The 19,459-nt window shown below is 37.0% G+C and overlaps 1 protein-coding gene across 3 annotated transcripts in view; it reads left to right on the top strand.

Annotated features, from left to right (window-relative positions):
- Positions 1-19,248, top strand: part of TRIP13 (thyroid hormone receptor interactor 13) — a 42,346-nt gene extending 23,098 nt beyond the window's left edge. For all 3 annotated transcript variants that reach the window (XM_007486779.2, XM_001368996.4, XM_007486778.2), the window contains exons 11-14: positions 2,714-2,867; positions 11,221-11,333; positions 15,885-15,954; positions 18,311-19,248. In XM_007486779.2, the coding sequence (XP_007486841.1) occupies positions 2,714-2,867; positions 11,221-11,333; positions 15,885-15,954; positions 18,311-18,409 (436 nt within the window). In that variant the 3' untranslated portion in view covers positions 18,410-19,248. The remainder of the gene's footprint in view (positions 1-2,713; positions 2,868-11,220; positions 11,334-15,884; positions 15,955-18,310) is intronic.
- The last annotated feature ends 211 nt before the right edge of the window (positions 19,249-19,459 follow it).

Below are 19,459 nucleotides of genomic sequence, written 5' to 3'. Positions count from 1 at the left end.
TGCAACCAACATTAAAAAGGAAACAATAAACTGAGATAAAAATTTTTTAACAAATTTCTCTGATAAAGGTTTCATTTCTGAAACATATAAAGAATTAAATCAAATTTATAAGAATCCAAATCATTCCCCAATTGATAAATGGTCAAAGGATATAATAGGCAGTTTTCAGATGAAGAAATTAAAGGTATCAATAATCAAATGAAAAAATGTTTTAAATCACTCTTGATTAGGGAAATGCAAATTAAAACAACTCTGAGGTACATGGGTTTTAAAAATATTGTGGCCAGGGGACTACATGCCCCAGGGGTCCCTCCCCCCTACTTCCTGGCATGGGATTGGTCTTAAAAGGAACAATTCTATGCTAGGGAGGGACCACATACCCTTACTTGTTGGCATGGGATTGGTCTATATAAGGACCAATTCCATGCCAAGGAGGGACCTTTGAATCTGACTATATTCAGGGTTTGGTGGAGGGGGGAGTTAATCAATTGCAGGCTAGTGGGACTCTGATGTTTTTTCTTTGAATAAAGTTTTTGTGAGATCAAAATGATAGAGTTTTCTTTCAGCATTACAGGTATCACCTCACACCTAGCAGACTGGCCAATATGACAGTAAAGGAAAATGATAAATGTTGGAGGGGATATGGCAAAAATGAGATACTAATGCATTGCTTGTGGAGTTGTGAACTGATCCAACTATTTCGTAGGACAATTTGGAATTATGCCTAGAGGGCTATAAAACAATGCATATCTTTAAATCCAGTAAAATCACAACTAGGTCTGTATCCCAAAGGGATAAAGAAAATGGGAGAAGACCTGTTTGTGCAAAAATATTTATATCTGTGCTTTTTGTGGTGGCAAAGAATTAGAAACTAAAAGGATGTCCCCAGTTAGTGAATGGCTGAAAAATTTGTGGTATATGATGGTGATGGAATACTATTGTGCTATAAGGAATGATGAACAGAGTGATTTCAGAAAGAACTGGAAAGACCTACATGAACTGGTGCAGAGTGAAATAAGTAGAACCAGGAGACCGTGTATAGTAACTACAATATTGAGCAACAATCAGAGGTGATAAACTTTGCTATTAACAGCAATACAATGATCCAGGACAATTCTGACAAAGAATGCTATCCACCTACAGTGAAAGAACCATTGGAGTATAAATGCAGATGAAAAGATATGATTTATCACTTTTTTATTTGGATATAAGATTTCAGGTTTTGGTTTTATGAGATTATTCACTTAGAAAAATGAATAACATGGTAATATGTTTTTCATGATAATACAGATAGAATTGCTTGTCAGTTCCTGGAGTGGAAAGGAGACAACATGAATCAGTGTTATTAAAATAAAAATAATAAATTTGAAAAAAAGAATTCAGATTTTAAAAATCTAAAAAGAAATAATAGAGGAGATGGAGAAATGTTCCAGGGGGTAAAATGAAATGAATTCAACATTAATATCAAATTATCCAGGAAATATAGGAGCCTAGCAGTGGTTCTCAACCTTTCTAATGCTGTGACCCCGCAATACAGTTCCTCATGTTGCAGTGACCCCAAACCAAAAAAATTATTTTGGTGGCTACTTCAAAACTGTAATTTTGCTACAGTTATGATTCAGAATGTAAATACCTGATATGCATTATGTATTCTCATTGCTACAAATTGAGAGGTTGAGAACTGCTGGCCCTAGAGGCATAGAGAGAGGGCAGAAGTTATTAGGAGAGTTGGGTCTATTGGACCTTTGAAATTGGTCTTGAACCAATTTTTGGCCTCCATAGGTACTTGTTAAAGAATATAGATTTTTCTCTTCTGAACTCATTTAATGACCCCCAAGCCCTTAAATCAGATTTATTTTTAGGGTTGTCTTTGGAGTGGTGTGAATAATTTCATGGACCATCTTCTCCTTCAAGCCCTCCCCCCTCCAAATTTTTCTTTCTCTTTGCCAATGCTTCAAATTCTTTTAATAGAAAAATAAATCTTCACTCCACAGTTAGGGAGAAAAGTTGGCTAAGATAAAGTTCTCCTTCCTATGATTTATAAAGTTTTTGTTGATTTGTGAGCATTTAAAAAATGTTAACCATTTCCGTAGAGAGAAGTGTTATCCTTAGCTCTTCTTAGTCATTTCAGTAAGTGAGAGATCACTGTATTTTGATAATGGTAGCAAAAGAGCTTCAAATTTGGCTACAGTTGTGTCTTGGAACTGTATTGTTGGAGACTGCTGGCAACACTGGATCCCTCTCAATCTAAGGGATATATAGTACCTTTTGGGAGTTGTAACTCCTGGTAGTTAAACTACATTGATATGGATAATACCCTTAGTACCCTACCTGTGGTTTTTTAATTATTAAAATTATTTTAACTGAATTAAACATAAAATTATCCCATGGTAAGGTATCCATATCTAGTTTTAATTTTTTTTTAAACCTTTACCTTCCATTTAGAATTGATACTAAGTATAGGTTCTAAAGCAGAACAACAATAACAGCTAGATGATTGGGGATGTGACTTGCCCAAGGTCACACAGCAGGGACTGTCTAAGTTAAGATTTGAACCCAGAATTTCCCATATCCAGGCCTAGCTCTCTCTATTCACTACATAATATCTGTTGTTTAAAGAATGCAAAATTCTCTGAAAATATGAAATGTTAAGCAAGTAGTGTTGTTACTATGTCAGATGGAATAGGTATGACATCAGATGTTTCTTTAACAGGCATTCAAATGTTGTTATATTGACTACTTCAAATATTACTGAGAAAATTGACATGGCCTTTGTAGACAGAGCTGATATAAAACAATACATAGGGCCTCCATCTACTGCAGCTATTTTCAAAATTTATCTTTCCTGTTTAGAAGAACTAATGAAGGTAAGTGTTTTGCTTTGTTTTGTTTTTTTAGTAGTAACTCTTTTGTGTTGATGTGGCTTAAAAACAACTTTTTTTTTTTTTAAATAACCCTCATGTTCTCTTTCCAAGGCAGAAGAGTGATAAGGGCTAAGTAATGGAGATTAAGTAACTTGCCCAGGATCACATAGCTAGGAAGTGTCTGCAGTCAGATTTGAACCTAGGACCTTCCATCTCTAGGCCTAGCTCTCAATTCATTGAGCCATCTATTTGCCTTCAACAATCTCTTCCCATATAATTTTGAGTAGAGCAGTTTAAAATATTTTATCCTTCCAAAATGTGAACTGCAGTCTTAGACTTAATATTTCTTACAGTTTGAGCTAATAGTCAAAATTGTGTTTTTAACTTGATTTTTATCTTTGGGGAACAACATTTAATGATTATTATATTGCAATATCTGAGTCACTTGAGTTTCTGCTTGTTCCATTTTCCTTTCTCCTTCAGCTTTTTCTAATGACTCTGACTTTGGTCAAAATTGCAGTTTGTGCCATTGGCCATGGAAGCATTTGGGTAACTGGAGATTGAAGCAAGTTTCCCCTTTTTCTTTCTCTTTTTTTTTTGGGGGGGGGACTCCCTAGGCAACATTCACAATTTCGCTTATGCTCATTTACTTTTTTTTTTTTAAATATATTTTATTTGATCATTTCCAAGCATTATTCGTTAAAGACATAGATCATTTTCTTTTCCTCCCCCCCACCCCCCATAGCCGACGCGTAAGTCCACTGGGCATTAGATGTTTTCTTGATTTGAACCCATTGCTTTGTTGATAGTATTTGCATTAGAGTGTTCATTTAAAGTCTATCCTCTGTCATGTCCCCTCAACCTCTGTATTCAGGCAGTTGCTTTTTCTCGGTGTTTCCACTCCCATAGTTTATCCTTTGCTTATGAATGGTGTTTTTTTTCTCCTGGATCCCTGAAAGTTGTTCAGGGACATTACACCGCCCCTAATGTAGAAGTCCATTACGTTCGATTATACCACAGTGTATTAGTCTCTGTGTACAATGTTCTCCTGGTTCTGCTCCTCTCGCTCTGCATCACTTCCTGGAGGTTGTTCCAGTCTCCATGGAACTTCTCCACTTTATTATTCCTTTTAGCACAATAGTACTCCATCACCAACATATACCACAGTTTGTTCAGCCATTCCCCAATTGATGGGCATCCCCTCGTTTTCCAGTTTTGGGCCACCACAAAGAGCGCAGCTATGAATATTTTTGTACAAGTCTTTGTGTCCATTATCTCTTTGGGGTACAGACCCAGCAGTGCTATGGCTGGGTCAAAGGGTAGATATTCTTTTGTCGCCCTTTGGGCATAGTTCCAAATTGCCCTCCAGAATGGTTGGATCAGTTCACAACTCCACCAGCAATGAATTAATGTCCCTACTTTGCCACATCCCCTCCAGCATTCATTACTTTCCTTTGCTGTTATGTTAGCCAATCTGCTAGGTGTGAGGTGATACCTCAGAGTTGTTTTGATTTGCATCTCTCTGATTATAAGAGATGTAGAACACTTCTTCATGTGCTTGTTAATAGTTTTGATTTCTTTATCTGAGAACTGCCTATCCATTTCCCTTGCCCATTTATCAATTGGAGAATGGCTTGATTTTTTGTACAATTGATTTAGCTCATTATAAATATGAGTAATTAAACCTTTGTCAGAGGTTTCTATGAAGATTTTTTCCCAATTTGTTGTTTCCCTTCTGATTTTAGTTATATTGGTTTTGTTTGTACAAAAGCTTTTTAGTTTGATGTAGTCAAAATTATTTATTTTACATTTTGTGATTCTTTCTATATCTTGCTTGGTTTTAAAGCCTTTCCCCTCCCAAAGGTCTGACATGTATACTATTCTGTGTTTACCCAATTTACTTATGGTTTCCTTCTTTATGTTTAAGTCACTCACCCATTTTGAATTTATCTTGGTGTAGGGTGTGAGGTGTTGATCTATTCCTAGTCTCTCCCACACTGTCTTCCAATTTTCCCAGCAGTTTTTATCGAATAGTGGATTTTTGTCCCCAAAGCTGGGATCTTTGGGTTTATCGTATACTGTCTTGCTGAGGTTGTTTTCCCCCAGTCTATTCCACTGATCTTCCTTTCTGTTTCTTAGCCAGTACCAAATTGTTTTGATGACTGCTGCTTTGTAATATAGTTTGAGGTCTGGGACTGCAAGGCCCCCATCATATGTGTTTTTTTTCATTATTTCCCTGGATATCCTTGATCTTTTGTTCTTCCAAATGAACTTTGTTATGGTTTTTTTCTAAATCAGTGAAGAAGTATTTTGGTAGTTCAATGGGTATGGCACTAAATAGATAAATAAGTTTGGGTAGGATGGTCATTTTTATTATATTGGCTCGTCCTATCCATGAGCAGTTAATGTTTTTCCAATTGTTCAAGTCTAGTTTTAGTTGTGTGGCGAGTGTTTTGTAGTTGTGTTCATATAGTTCCTGTGTTTGTCTTGGGAGATAGATTCCTAGGTATTTTATTTTGTCTAAGGTGATTTTGAATGGGATTTCTCTTTCTAGTTCTTGCTGCTGAGCTGTGTTGGAGATATATAGAAAAGCTGATGATTTATGTGGGTTTATTTTGTATCCTGCAACTTTGCTAAAGTTGTTGATTATTTCAATTAGCTTTTTGGTTGAATCTCTAGGATTCTTTAAGTAGACCATCATGTCATCCGCAAAGAGTGATAACTTGGTCTCCTCCTTGCCTATTTTGATGCCTTCAATTTCTTTATCTTCTCTAATTGCTACTGCTAGTGTTTCTAGTACAATGTCAAATAGTAGAGGTGATAATGGGCATCCTTGTTTCACTCCTGATCTTATTGGGAATGCATCTAGTTTATCCCCATTGCAGATGATATTAGCTGTTGGTTTTAGATATATACTGTTTATTATTTTTAGGAATGACCCTTCTATTCCTATGCTTTCTAGTGTTTTTAATAGGAATGGGTGTTGTATTTTATCAAAGGCTTTTTCTGCATCTATTGAGATAATCATGTGGTTCTTGCTAGTTTGCTTGTTGATGTGGTCAATTATGTGGATGGTTTTCCTAATGTTGAACCAGCCCTGCATCCCTGGTATGAATCCTACTTGATCATGGTGAATGATCCTTCTGATCACTTGCTGGAGTCTTTTTGCTAGTATCCTATTTAAAATTTTTGCATCTATATTCATTAGGGAGATTGGCCTATAGTTTTCTTTCTCTGTTTTTGACCTGCCTGGTTTTGGAATCAGTACCATGTTTGTGTCGTAAAAGGAGTTTGGTAGAACTCCCTCTTTGCTTATTATGTCAAATAGTTTGTATAGTATTGGGGTTAATTGTTCTCTGAATGTTTGATAGAATTCACAGGTGAATCCATCAGGCCCTGGGGATTTTTTCTTAGGAAGTTCTTTGATGGCTTGATGGATTTCAATTTCTGATATGGGATTATTTAAGAATTCTATTTCCTCTTCTGTTAGTCTAGGCAGTTTGTATTTTTGTATATATTCATCCATTTCTCCTAAATTGGTGTATTTATTGCCATATAATTGGGCAAAGTAATTTCTAATGATTGCCTTAATTTCCTCCTCATTGGAGGTGCTGTCCCCCTTTTCATCTTTAATGCTGTGAATTTGCTTTTCTTCCTTCCTTTTTTTAATTAGATTGACCAGTACTTTGTCTATTTTGTTTGTTTTTTCAAAGTACCAGCTTCTTGTCTTATTTATTAAATCAATAGTTCTATCACTTTCGATTTTATTAATTTCTCCCTTAATTTTTAGGATTTCTAATTTGGTTTTCTGCTGGGGGTTTTTAATTTGATCGCTTTCGAGTTTTTTCAATTGCATTTCCAATTGATTGATCTCTGCTCTCCCTTGTTTGTTAATATGAGCTTTCAGGGATATGAATTTGCCTCTGATTACCGCTTTGGCTGCATCCCAAAAGGTTTGAAAGGATGTTTCGCCATTGTCATTTTCCTTGATGAAATTATTAATTGTTTCTATGATTTCTTCTTTAGCTAAACGGTTTTGGAGTATCATATTGTTTAATTTCCAATTGGTTTTAGATTTGGTTTTCCATGTACCATTACTAATCATTATTTTTATTGCCTTGTGATCTGAGAAGGCTGCATTCATTATTTCTGCTTTTTTGCATTTGTGTGCTATGTTTCTGTGACCTAATGTATGGTCAATTTTTGTGAATGTGCCATGTGGTGCTGAGAAGAAGGTGTATTCCTTTTTATCCCTATTTATTTTTCTCCATATGTCTATTAATTCTAATTTTTCTAAGATTTCATTCACTTCTTTTACCTCTTTCTTATTTATTTTTTGATTTGATTTATCTAAATTTGATAATGGTTGGTTTAAGTCTCCCACTAGTATGGTTTTATTGTCTATTTCTTCCTTCAATTCTCCTAGTTTCTCCATTAGAAATTTGGGTGCTATATTATTTGGTGCATACATGTTGATTAATGATATTTCCTCATTGTCTAGAGTCCCTTTTAACAAAATATAATTACCTTCCCTATCCCTTTTGATCAGGTCTATTTTTGCATTGGCTTTATCAGATATCATGATTACCACTCCTGCCTTCTTTCTATCAGTTGAGGCCCAGAAGGTCTTACTCCATCCTTTAATTCTGACCTTGTGGGTGTCAACCCGCCTCATGTGTGTTTCTTGAAGACAACATATGGTAGGGTTTTGGATTCTAATCCATTCAGCTATTCGTCTACGTTTTATGGGTGAGTTCATCCCATTCACGTTCAAAGTTATGATTGTCATTTGTGGACTCCCTGGCATTTTGATTGCCTTCCCTAATTCTAACCTTTTCTTCTTCGGCTCTACCTTTTAGTCCAGTGATTTACTTTGAATCAGTCCCCCTTGTCCCCTCCCTTGATGTTTCCCTTTTTAGTCCCTCCCTTTTTGTTCCCTCCCCCTCCCCCCTCTCTTTCCCTCCCTTTTTGTTCTCCCTCTCCCCCTCCCCCCCTTGGTTTTCCCTTCTCCTTACCCTTGTTGGGTAAGATAGAATTCAAGATCCCAATGGATCTGGATGTTTTTCCCTCTCAGAGTTGATTTCCCTGAGATTGAGGTTTAAGTAAACCCCCCCCCCTCTCTTCCTCTCCTTCTTATAGGAGTTTTCTTCCCCTCCCCTTCCCCTGTGAATCTTTGTGTGAGAACCATTATTCTATTTGGTCTTTCTTTACCCCCTATTTATACATTACATTTTCCCCACATATTAGTATACATAGGTTGATATAAATGTAGTCCTTATGGAAGAGAGTTTGAGTAAAAGAAGATAACATTTTTCCCCTTTCCTTAATATTTACCTTTTCAGGTATTCCTTGCTCTTTGATTTTCGGTATCAAACTTTCCACAGAGCTCTGGTCTTTTCTTTGCAAAAAGTTGGAAGTCTTCTATTTTGTTGAATGCCCATACTTTCCCTTGGAAGTATATAGTCAGTTTTGCTGGGTAGCTGATTCTTGGTTGGAGACCCAGCTCTCTTGCCTTTCTGAAGATCATGTTCCATGCCTTACGATCATTCAGCGTAGAACTTGCAAGGTCTTGTGTGACCCTGATTGGCATTCCTTTATATCTAAATTGTCTTTTTCTGGCTTCCTGTAGGATTTTTTCTTTTGTTTGATAGCTTTGGAATTTGGCAATTACATTCCTGGGAGTTGTCTTTTGGGGGTTTAGTGTAGAAGGTGTTCTGTGAGCTCTGTCAGTGGATGTATTGCCCCCTTGTTCTAGAATCTCTGGGCAATTTTCTTTGATTATATCTTGTATCACCATGTCCAGTTTGGTGTTTATTTCTGGCTTTTCTGGGAGTCCAATTATTCTTAAATTTTCTCTTCTCCCCCTGTTTTCCAGATCTATCACCTTGTCGGTGAGATATTTTATGTTCTCTTCTAATTTCTTGGTGTTTTGGCTTTGCTTTATTAGTTCTTGCTTTAAAGCCTGGTTTTCTTTTACAGTTTGGTCAAACTGGTTTTGTAGATGCATGAATTTCTTTTGCATCATTTCCCACTTTTCCTCCCAGAGGGCTTCCATCTTTTTGGTCCTTTCTGATTCAAATTCTTCATGGGTTTGTGGAGAGTTTCTATTTCCTTTGGAAGATTTTGGAGAATTTTCTTGTATATCTTCTTCTATCTGCTCTGTATTTTGTATTTTGGCTCCATAGAATGTGTCCAGAGTCGCCCCTTTCTTCTTATTTTTCTTGGTATTTTGGGGCTTCTGTGCTTCTGTGGAATTTGTCATCTCTGAACGTGGAGGATTGGCTTTTCTTGTCTTTGTCTGGTGATCAGAGGCTTTAGTCCTGGGCAGATGTTGGTTCTATGAGCGTTCCCTGGGTTAAACTGAATATGCCTCACTGGAACTGGAATGGAAGGGTCGGACCACGAGGCCACACTCTCCCCCTGGCTCGATTTCCGGAAGTTGCCTTCAGAATCCCTGGCCGTGAGGCTGTTTCGTCGGCCTGCGGGGGGATGGGCTGCCGCTTCCCCAAGCTCCGAGAGCACAGACTTTCACTGAGACTTGGATAGCAGGATCCAGCCCGTGAGGCTGTCTTGCCCGCCCTGAGGGTTGCTGTTGTTTTGACCAGCTCTCTGCAGCGGAGGCCCCAGGCAGTAACTTTCACCCGGACCGACCGGCTCTTTGCAGCGGAGGCCCCAGGCAGTAACTTTCACCTGGACCAACCGGCTCTTTGACCGACAGGCTCTTTGCAGTGGAAGCCCCAGGCAGTAACTTTCACCCGGACTGGGACTTGGGTAGAAGACCCTGAGGGTTGTTGTTCCTCAGACCCTGCTCTCTGAGCCCCGCGCGGCTGCCGCTTCCGGGAGCCTTGGACTCTGTGCTCCTACCCCTGAGGTCCGAGGGATCTCGGGTTCTGGCTTTTAAGGGGAGCCGTACCTTTTGAACCGGGTCCAGGTCCGGGAGGAGGGTTCCCAGGGTCTGTGCTGTTGATCGTTTTGAATTTCGGCGCCTTAGGAGCTTCTAGTTTGAGATCGGTCGGGAAGGGTTTTCCGGAGATCTGAACTTCAGCTTTCTCTAAGCCGCCATCTTAACCGGAAGTGCTCATTTACTTTTACGTTCTCTCTCAGTTCCTCTGTCTGAGTGTCTAATCCAACTTTAAGAATTACTTTCCCATTCATTCTCTTATTCCTGAGGTATTTCAAACATTTGTAGAATGTCAAAATTACCTCTTAGTCATCTTTTGGCCTGAGATGCTTGTCTAGTTTATATAATACTTTCTCTTTCTCATAACTTCCTCCAAGCTATTAATTTCTTTACCACCTATATGTTTCTCTGAATTGCTGCCAATTAGTAAATTTATATGGTATCTGGGTTAAAAAATGTCTTTCATCATATGAAATATAGAATCACTGACAAAAGAAAATGTAATTAAATTTGAAATGAGGGCAAAAAAGAATGGTCATAAATGCTTTAAAGGAATGGATTATTCTTGCCTTAAAGACCACTAGAAAGAGACTCACTCTACACCCAAAAAGGACAAACATATTTGCAAAGAAAAAACTTATCAATCAATTACTATAGGCTTCTTGGGTAAATGTTAAGAGAATGTAAAAATCCCTGAAGAAGCTAGGCTGACTTGAATTAATTTGGGAAGCCTTAATTGGGCAAAGAAAGAAAAAAATAGCATTAGGAACAGGTAGCAAGGAAAAACTACTAGATACAGAGTTTGGAGTGATGCAGGAAGTGGTGGATTAGTTTTTTTTTTTATTAAATCATACTTTAATCATACTTTCTACCACTTTTCTATAAAGAGAACTCTTAATTCACTTCCTCAATTTTGATATTTTACATATAGCTCAAGAGAATATTAGTAACCTAATTAGGGATACAGATTTGAAGTTTTGACATGCACATCTCAGCATTTTTCTGGCCTCCTAATATTTTCTGCATAGGCATCCCCATATATACAGACATTCAGCTTACCCAAAAAAGTGATCTGATCAAAGACACCAATGCTGTCCCAAATATTCCATTTCTGGGACTTGAAACAAAAACTTAAACTTTTAACACTATTTAGTCCATAAAATTATAGATCTGAAGTTTGAATAGACTTTCATTTGGCTAGGTTATAGGTTAAATAGTGAGATGACTTAGTTACCTAGCTACCATTTCTAACACTCTTTATATGGGAATATGTTCTTCCTTCCAGATGACTAGCTTACACATAAATTTGGAGAATTGCCCCATCAGAGGTTGGGAGACTTGATATATTTTTTCATTCAAAATATTATATTTAAGCATAATTATGCTTTCTGTTAGTAGTAAATGAGTAAGTGTTTGGAATTTTTTTCTGCTAATTTAATATTTCTTTTTCATTAGTGTCAAATAATATACCCTCGGCAACAGCTTTTGACTCTTCGAGAACTAGAAATGATTGGTTTTGTTGAAAATAATGTATCAAAGCTGAGTCTACTATTAAGTGAAATTTCAAGGTGAGAATCTTCATTTTGAACCGCCCCAAAATTTGTTTTTAGTATGTTTTGAGCAAAATTATTGTTGTCTTAATAATAGTCAAAACAAACATGTAAAGTTTAGAAAATCTCAAATATATTTAAATGATTTCTGAAATGTATTTATTATAAAGTTTTCTATATAAACATGTAAAATATAAGACAAAAATAAGAATTATTGCCTTAGTTACTCTTGATAATTTATTAAGACTTTCATCTTTGCCTTAGGTGTCTAATCAGTGCCTGATCAGCACCTAACAGTGCCTGGCATATAATAGATGCTTAGTAAATGCTTGTTGATTGTCTAATTAAATGAATGCGTAAAAGCAATATATTGCCAGATAGTTAGCAATAATGCCAAATTAGAGAGAATAAATCTGAGATTTGAAAGGAACTTCAAAGAATGGATAAGATTTGGCTAAATAGAAAAGCCACTGAATAATGTAGGCAGTGAAATGTGCAGGGTGTTCTTGGAAGCACTTAGAGCATTTTGGCTATGGCAGTCAGTCTGAATATGAAAGTAATGGGAGATAAAACTAGACCAATAAATTGGGCTAGATTGTAGAGATTCTTGGGCTAGGCCATGGAGCTTAGACTGTTTTCTCGGTAATAGGAAAGTATTGAAGATCTAGAATGGAGTAGTAACAAAGAAAGCAACATTTTAGGAAAATAATTTGGCAAGTGATTTGCAAGTTGGGTGGAGGGGAGGGAATAGGATCAAGGACATTTTTAGAGAGATTGGTCTTAGCAAGTGGGGGAAAGGAATAGAGAGTAGGAGTGATGCCAGAGTTTTGACATGAAGGAATGAGAAAACTCATTGAATGGCCTTAATTTTTTTTTAAAATTGAAATTTTCCACTGAAGATGGGGTTGAATAATGATTTGGGATCCCAGCTTTAAAAGAGAAGATTTGGAACAGGTTGTTTGGGTAGTGGAATAAGGATTCAGTGAGGGAGGATCTTTGACTTGATGCAGTGAAAACTAGCTGGTGTTGAATAATATCATTTTATAATATACCTTGTCAACATAGTTGGGATTTCTTTCACCTCCTTTCAGTAGGCCATGGGTCACAGTGGTTAGAAGAGAGATACTGGAAATAATCTAGGATTGGGGTCTGACAAGAGATAAGTAGGATAGAACAAAGTTGCATATTATTCATTTTAAATTTCTTGAGGTCAGAATCTGACTTTTGACTCTTCTTGTATCACCAGCACTTAGTATATAGTGCCTAGCACATAGTAAGGGTTTAATAAATGTTTATTGACTAACTGTTTAAGAGTAGAGGCTAGTGTGGAGTTGAATTGGCTAAGAAAGAGAAGGGAAGAAAATTAAGTCAAAGTGGCGTTCATAGCTTGAGAAAGTACTAAGAAAAAGAAGTAGTATGGCTCTTTCAGGCTATGAAGTATGGGTTTGGGAAGGATGAGTCATAGATGTAATGATAAGCAATTATGGTGAAATAGATGAATGTCAGAGTTTTTGATTAAGGAATTAATACACTTATAATGATGATGAAACCCATATTGTTATCTTCTCTGCATGTGATTGAAGCAGAGTGAAGGATATGGAATTTAAAGACATTTACTGCCCCTCCTAGGGCAGCTCTCCAGCCTCTGACCCCCACCTGACACCCAGCTCTCACTTGTGGCTCCCGGTAGCTGCTAGCATACGGCAGCGGCCACACCCCGGGCAACGGCTTCAACAGGCCGGCTAAACCTTTGAGGGTAGCCATCGGGTCATTGACCCCTGGTGAACTAGGGCTTTGCTCACCCAGCATGTGAAGACTGCTTCCGCGGAACAAGCGGAAGAAACCAACAAGAAGGTCAACGACTGAGAGGGCAACACAGCAAAGCACTGTGGAGTGCTCAGGGCGAGATGGAGCACAAAAGACAACACGGCCACCCAATGCAGCTGAGGAAGTCTCCAAGTGTAACAACTTTTCGTGCCACTAGACCCAGGCTTCCAACACCGAGAGAGTGGGACTGTCTCTGTGCATCGACTTTTCCACTTAAATCTGCATGCACAAGTGTCTTTGTGCACAAAAACGCACAAAGACAATCGTCATCCTCGGTTACCGAGAGACTACTACTACTACTACTGCCCATATGTGAAGGTTGAGGGATATGGAGAATGTGAGATGATAACTGATACTTAAAGCTTGGATATTTAGAAGAAAAGGACAATATGAGAAAAGAGCTAGTTTGACAAGGATGATGATGAGTTTTGTATTATACATTGTGAGTTTGGTCTGATGGCAAGATTGATATGAAAATATTCCAATAAGCAGTTGGTGGTTCAGATCTAGAAGTATAGATTCAAGAGTCAGCTGCTGAGAAATAATAATTGAAACTGTAAAGGTTGTTGAAATTTGGGGTAGGTGCATGTATAGATAGCATAAAAAACATAAGTGATGAATGAACATTGAGTGACACCTTCAGTTAGGCTAAGAGGGAGAGAGAGAAGCCAATAAAAGAGTAATGTAGGTAGCAAGGGAACCAAGGTAGTATGGATTAATAGGATCATGGAAGCCAAGAAAGGAGAAAATTTATAGGAGATGTTGTGTGTAGTGTCAGACCTTGTGGGAAAATTAAAAATAAAATGAGAACCAAATATAGGCTACTGAATTTGCTGATTTGAAGGTGACTTTAGAGGATGCATTTTTCAATAAGATGTAGTAGAGGGACCAACCAGATGCCCCTGGACAGTTAAAGAGAAGCTGTTAGCAAAATGTCAAGGAAGAATGAACCTCTGCAGGGTTCAAGAAGTTAGTAAAATTTGGAGAGAAAATTAGGTCAGTATGGCAAAATAAAAGTTCAGTGTTGAATTTTTCATAAATGTTTAATTTTAATATATAACTTTGTAATATAAATCTAGATTTCAGATGTAACATTTTACTTTATGACACATTAGCTTTGTTTATGTTATGCAAAATGAAAGGAAGATTTTACAATTATTAGGTTTAATTTGATGATTATATACTTAGGTTCTAATTGATATGGATAAATAATCCCATGAAGTAATTGCATTATTTGAATTTGCGATGTATATTTCTATTGATCTGGAACAAATTATCATATTTTACTTGTAAGCATATTTTTTAAAATGTAAATTCAAATAATGTAATCAGATCATAGTTGTAAGGGGGAAAAGGAGTTGATTTTTAAAGAGTTGGATGATTATTTATTTAAGAGTGTAGTCTCCAGGATTTTAATTAATTCCAAAGAGATTTTATTTACAAAATGTAGAAAGAGTGAAGCAAGAAATCAGAGAGAGGAAAAGGTAAGATATCTAGCCTGAGCACTAAGTAACTTACTCTGGCCCCTGGCTCAAAAACCAGGCAGAAGAATTTAGTCCTCAACCAGATAGGCCTTGGCCCTTCTAGCCCAGGCCTGGGGAAGTCTCTACAGAAAAATCCAGCAGTTTAGAGTCAGCTTTTCACTCACCACCTGTCAATCCAGTCAGTCAGCAGATCCTTCTGCCCCTCTTAACCAGCCTCAACTTGAAAGCATGAAGAATTGAACTTCAACAGAAGTGGAAGTCCAAGTTGAAATTCTGCTTCAAGAAAACCCCAAACTCTGTGTAGCACTCTCTCTTTTAAAGGCATTTTCTCTTGCATCGCTTCCTCTATTCCATGTCTACCAATTACAGCTGACACTCCTCTAGGACTGCCCAGAAGGCAGTTAGTTGATTCTGATTTGTTACCCACTGTTGCACACATGGGTCGCAGACTTCCTACTTCATGATTAAATGGGATATTTGCACTTTTGGTGATTAGATCTAAATGGGCAGATATTCATACTTAACTTTTAAGTACCATGTTTGCACTTTTTGTGATTGAATCTAAAAATAGGCTGGGCTCCATACTTAACTTTTAAGTAGGATGTTTATACTTAAGGGGATTAAAATCTAAAAATAGACATGAGTTACAATTTAAATCTTCACAATCAAGGGAGAGCCAAATTCAGTCTTCACACAGAATAATTTTTTCACCCTAATTGGAACTTAACCACCCACACCCACAGCCCTTCCCCCCCATGATAATTCAAGACCAAAAGTACATTAGTGTGTAAATTTTGGCCTAAATCATCTGGATTTTCTGTTTATTTAATAATCTTTAGAATTTCCTTGTACTTATGCTTATAGTTCCTTCCATAAAATTAACTGAAGTTGTTACTTATATTACTGTAGGAAGAAATATACAGGAATGTGTTGATGTATTAAATTTATTCTCAGGGCCTCTAAATTCATTGGGTCTTTATTATGTTGGGAATGTGCAAAGTTGTTTGACTCCAGATTCTTGGAAATAAACAAATGGAATTGTTTTCAGGCCATCACTACTTTTTGTTCCCTGTGGTGTTTTCCATCATTGGCTTTAGAAAGCAATCATGATTCATTTTAGAATGTATTTGTGGTCAGTATTGTTGCTTGAATTTTGCTTTGCATTTAATGTTGAAAAATATTCATAGAAAAGAACCATCAATTTAAACTATGGAAAAACAATATTTAGAATTATTTTATAATGTTTATTTTTAAACAGGAAAAGTGAAGGACTTAGTGGCCGAGTCTTAAGGAAACTTCCTTTTCTAGCTCATGCATTATACATACAAGTAAGTTTTTATTCCCACTCTTTTTTTTCAATTGATGTTTCCATTCTTGACCATTGTTAGCCACTCACAAAGACTTAACTTAAATTGCTTCTCACTTAAAGCCTTAGCTTGGAGCAACTATACTACAGGGTATATGCCAAAGATATTAAATAGTCAGACCCGTTGAAGGCATGTTAATGGCAAAGGCAATAATTCTGCCAAATTAAAAAAAACAAAACAACTTTAATAGTCATGCCTGGCACTAGGAAAAATGTGAAGTGAGCTGTTTATTTACAATAAATTTTTCTTCCTATTATAGAGACTCCCCTCCCCATAAGTGTCTCAGGTTCAGGACTTAGAATCTTAAAGATGATAGGGGTTTCAAAGGTTATCCAGTTTTATCCCTGCCTCAATCATGAATCCCTATGTAATATCCCTGATGAGTTGTTATCCAGCCTCTGCTTGAAGATAAAAAATTCAGACCCCTCCTAGACATCCCATTTTGATTTTGGACAGTTCTAATTGTTAGAAATGTAAGCTTTATGTTCAGCTGCAATTTACCTCTGTAACTTCAATCTAAGACATCCCCTTTGCGACTTGCCTTCCCCCCTTTTTTTTTCAGATTCCAACTTAGAATTTAAAGCCTTCCTCCCCACCCCCCATCCCATCCCCTCCTGCCAATTTTGCTCAGCCTTCTTTATAAACTGATATTTTTCCCTCCTGCCTACAAACATTTCTCCTTATCCTCAAAAACTATAAATTTTATAAATTATAACAAAAAACAAAACCATCAAATTTTTGCCCTTTCTGTCTCTTTCCTTTCAGAGCTAAACTCTTAGAAAAAGTTGCCTCCACTTTCCCAGCTCTCATTCTCTTCTTCACCCCTTGCAGTCTGACTTTCATGCCTACCAAAGTCACCTGTGAGCTCCCTTTTACTAACACCATTGACCTTTCCTTAGACTTCATCCTTCTTGATCTCTATAGTTCTAGAAACTTTTGAACAAGGCCTTCCAGGCAGCACAGTGACTAAGAGTGCCAGGCCTGGGAGGATCTGGGTTAAAATTTGGCTGACCTTTCCTAACTATGTGACCATCGGCAAGTCACTTAACCCCAGTTTTCTCACTCTTACTGCTCTTCTGTGTTAAAATTGATACTGATATGGTAAGGGTTTGAAGAAGGGGGGGGGGGGGGGACTTAATGATCACTTCCTCATTCTTGATCCTCTCTTCCTTTGTCTTTTTGTAACAGTACTGTCACAGTCTTCTTCCCAATAGTCCTCAGTGTTCTTTGTAGGTCATTTGTATTTTATCCTCTTGATTTTTTTGTGTAATCCAGGGCTCTTTCCTGGCCTCTCCTTCTCTTTCTACCCATTCTTTCTCTATATACTTTTCTTTTCTCATTAAGGGAACCACTTTTCAAATACTCTGATTCGCAACCTAGGTGTCATCTTTGACATTGTCATTTGCTCCAAAGTCATTTCTTAGCTGGGTTTTGTCATTTGTTCTTCCTCAGCATCTTTACCAACCATCCCTTCTCTGCTTCCTTCTCAATGATCCTAGCTATAATGTCTTCATCACCTTTCTCCTGCTCTGTTATAGTGGCCTCCTATTTAGTCTCCCTACATCCAGTTTCTGCTCTTTCACTCTGTCCTCAAGGTAGAGTAGCCACCAAACTAGCATTCCTAAAGCACAGGTCTGACCATAGTCAAGAAGCTTTCATGGCTGCCCATTGCCTAGAAGATGAAATATCAGTTCCTTTGTAGCTCTTCACCTCTGGCTTCTACTGCCTTCCTAGACTGATAATAGGTGATTCCTCATGACACACTGGTGCACCCTTCCCTCTAGACAACATTCCATCTCCTGTTTCCATATTTCTGAAAAGGCAATCACCTCAAGCCTGGAATATTCTTCCTCTTCCCCTTGGCACTTCTGGCTCCTTTTAAGACCCAGGTTGAATGGCTATTTCTTCAAGAGACCTTTCCAGATTTAACCCAGTTGTTGGTTACCACTATCCTCCATCACTTTCATATATATGTAGATCTATACATATATGTGTATATATGTATTTGTGTGTGGGTACACATGTGTATAACCTGTATTTGCTTAGATGTGAATGTGTTGTGTGTCCCCTCCCCCCCAGAATATATATTCTGTGAAAATAGGGTCACCTTTGTATTCCCAGTGCCTTAACACATGGCAAAAAATACTACCTATCTAAAATATGTTGTTTGTGACATAGACTTCAACTATTTAAATTTTAGTCTTATGTTTTAGTGTATTGCGGTTGCTAGATGAGTGACTGCTAGAGAAAAAAGGGTAGGAGTGTTTTTATGTTTTGATATATTTTGATCTAATGGTACCTTATTGTTTGCTTCTAGACACCTACCGTTTCAGTAGAAGGATTCCTTCAGGCTCTTTCACTTGTAGTAGACAAACAATTTGAAGAAAGAAAGAAGCTTTCAACTTGCATTGGATAATCTGTTGTATCTGACTCAATTACACATACAGTAATTGATTTAATGTTCTCAAGCCCAGCTGTGCTACACACATATTGTCAGACTTCTTTAGAAAGACAAATGTCCCGTTGTGCTCACTGTTTTGAGGGGAAATGTAGAATGTATATACTTAAAGTTTAATTCAGATCTATCCAAAGAATCACTTTTCTCTGTTGAGTTTTCTTTTTTACTTCTCTTTGTAAGTTTAAAATAAAATTGAATAACAATTTAGTCTTTGGGGCATGTTATGTAATAACTTAAACTTTTGCAAAATGTAGCTAGATCATTTAAAAATACATATCATACAACATAAATAGTATGGCTTTGATTTTATCTAATTTTCTTATTTAATGCACAAATACGCTAGTGTGTTTGAACAGCAGAAGTTCCACAGATTTTGTAGAAAATAAATGCCTTCACGCTTCATAATATTCAAACAGTGGTATTAGAGAATCATAAAGTTTAAAGGGAAAAATGTTTAACATTAAAAACATGTATAGTTACTCCTAATATACCTCATAACCTTATTGTACCTACCTTATCAGTTTGGCTAATAGTTTTATTTTTTATGTGTTTTTGTTGAATAAATGCTCTTTACTTCTCAAAGATTGTTACAAATTATGTGCCATATAAAAAGAACTTCAATAATGAATGTAAAGTGGACTTCTTGAGTTCTCTGAATTATATTTTATTTTCCCAGCGATGAAATAAATTCATATTAGTGGGCTATGTATCATATCTACTCTTAAAGATGGTGCTGACTTCATTTATTATTTACTTATACTTATTCTGTTTATTAAAACATTGTGGGGATTTTTTTAGATTTGTTGTCTTGCCATTTTATTGATCTTTTCATATCAGTGGAATAACTTGCTGATACAAAGTTGGAAGGGATCTCCAGAGCCCTCTATTTCAATCCTCTTATTTTATAGATGACAAAACTGAGGACAAGGTTAGTTAAATGACTCACCCAATGCCATAGATGTAGTATTTGAACTCAAATTCTTTGACTTCAGGACTCCAACTGATAAC

This window comes from Monodelphis domestica, chromosome 3, assembly GCF_027887165.1.
Source record: "Monodelphis domestica isolate mMonDom1 chromosome 3, mMonDom1.pri, whole genome shotgun sequence".
Taxonomy (NCBI): domain Eukaryota; kingdom Metazoa; phylum Chordata; class Mammalia; order Didelphimorphia; family Didelphidae; genus Monodelphis; species Monodelphis domestica.
Note: the sequence above shows the minus strand (reverse complement) of the source record. Positions and strands in the feature narration are given on the sequence as shown.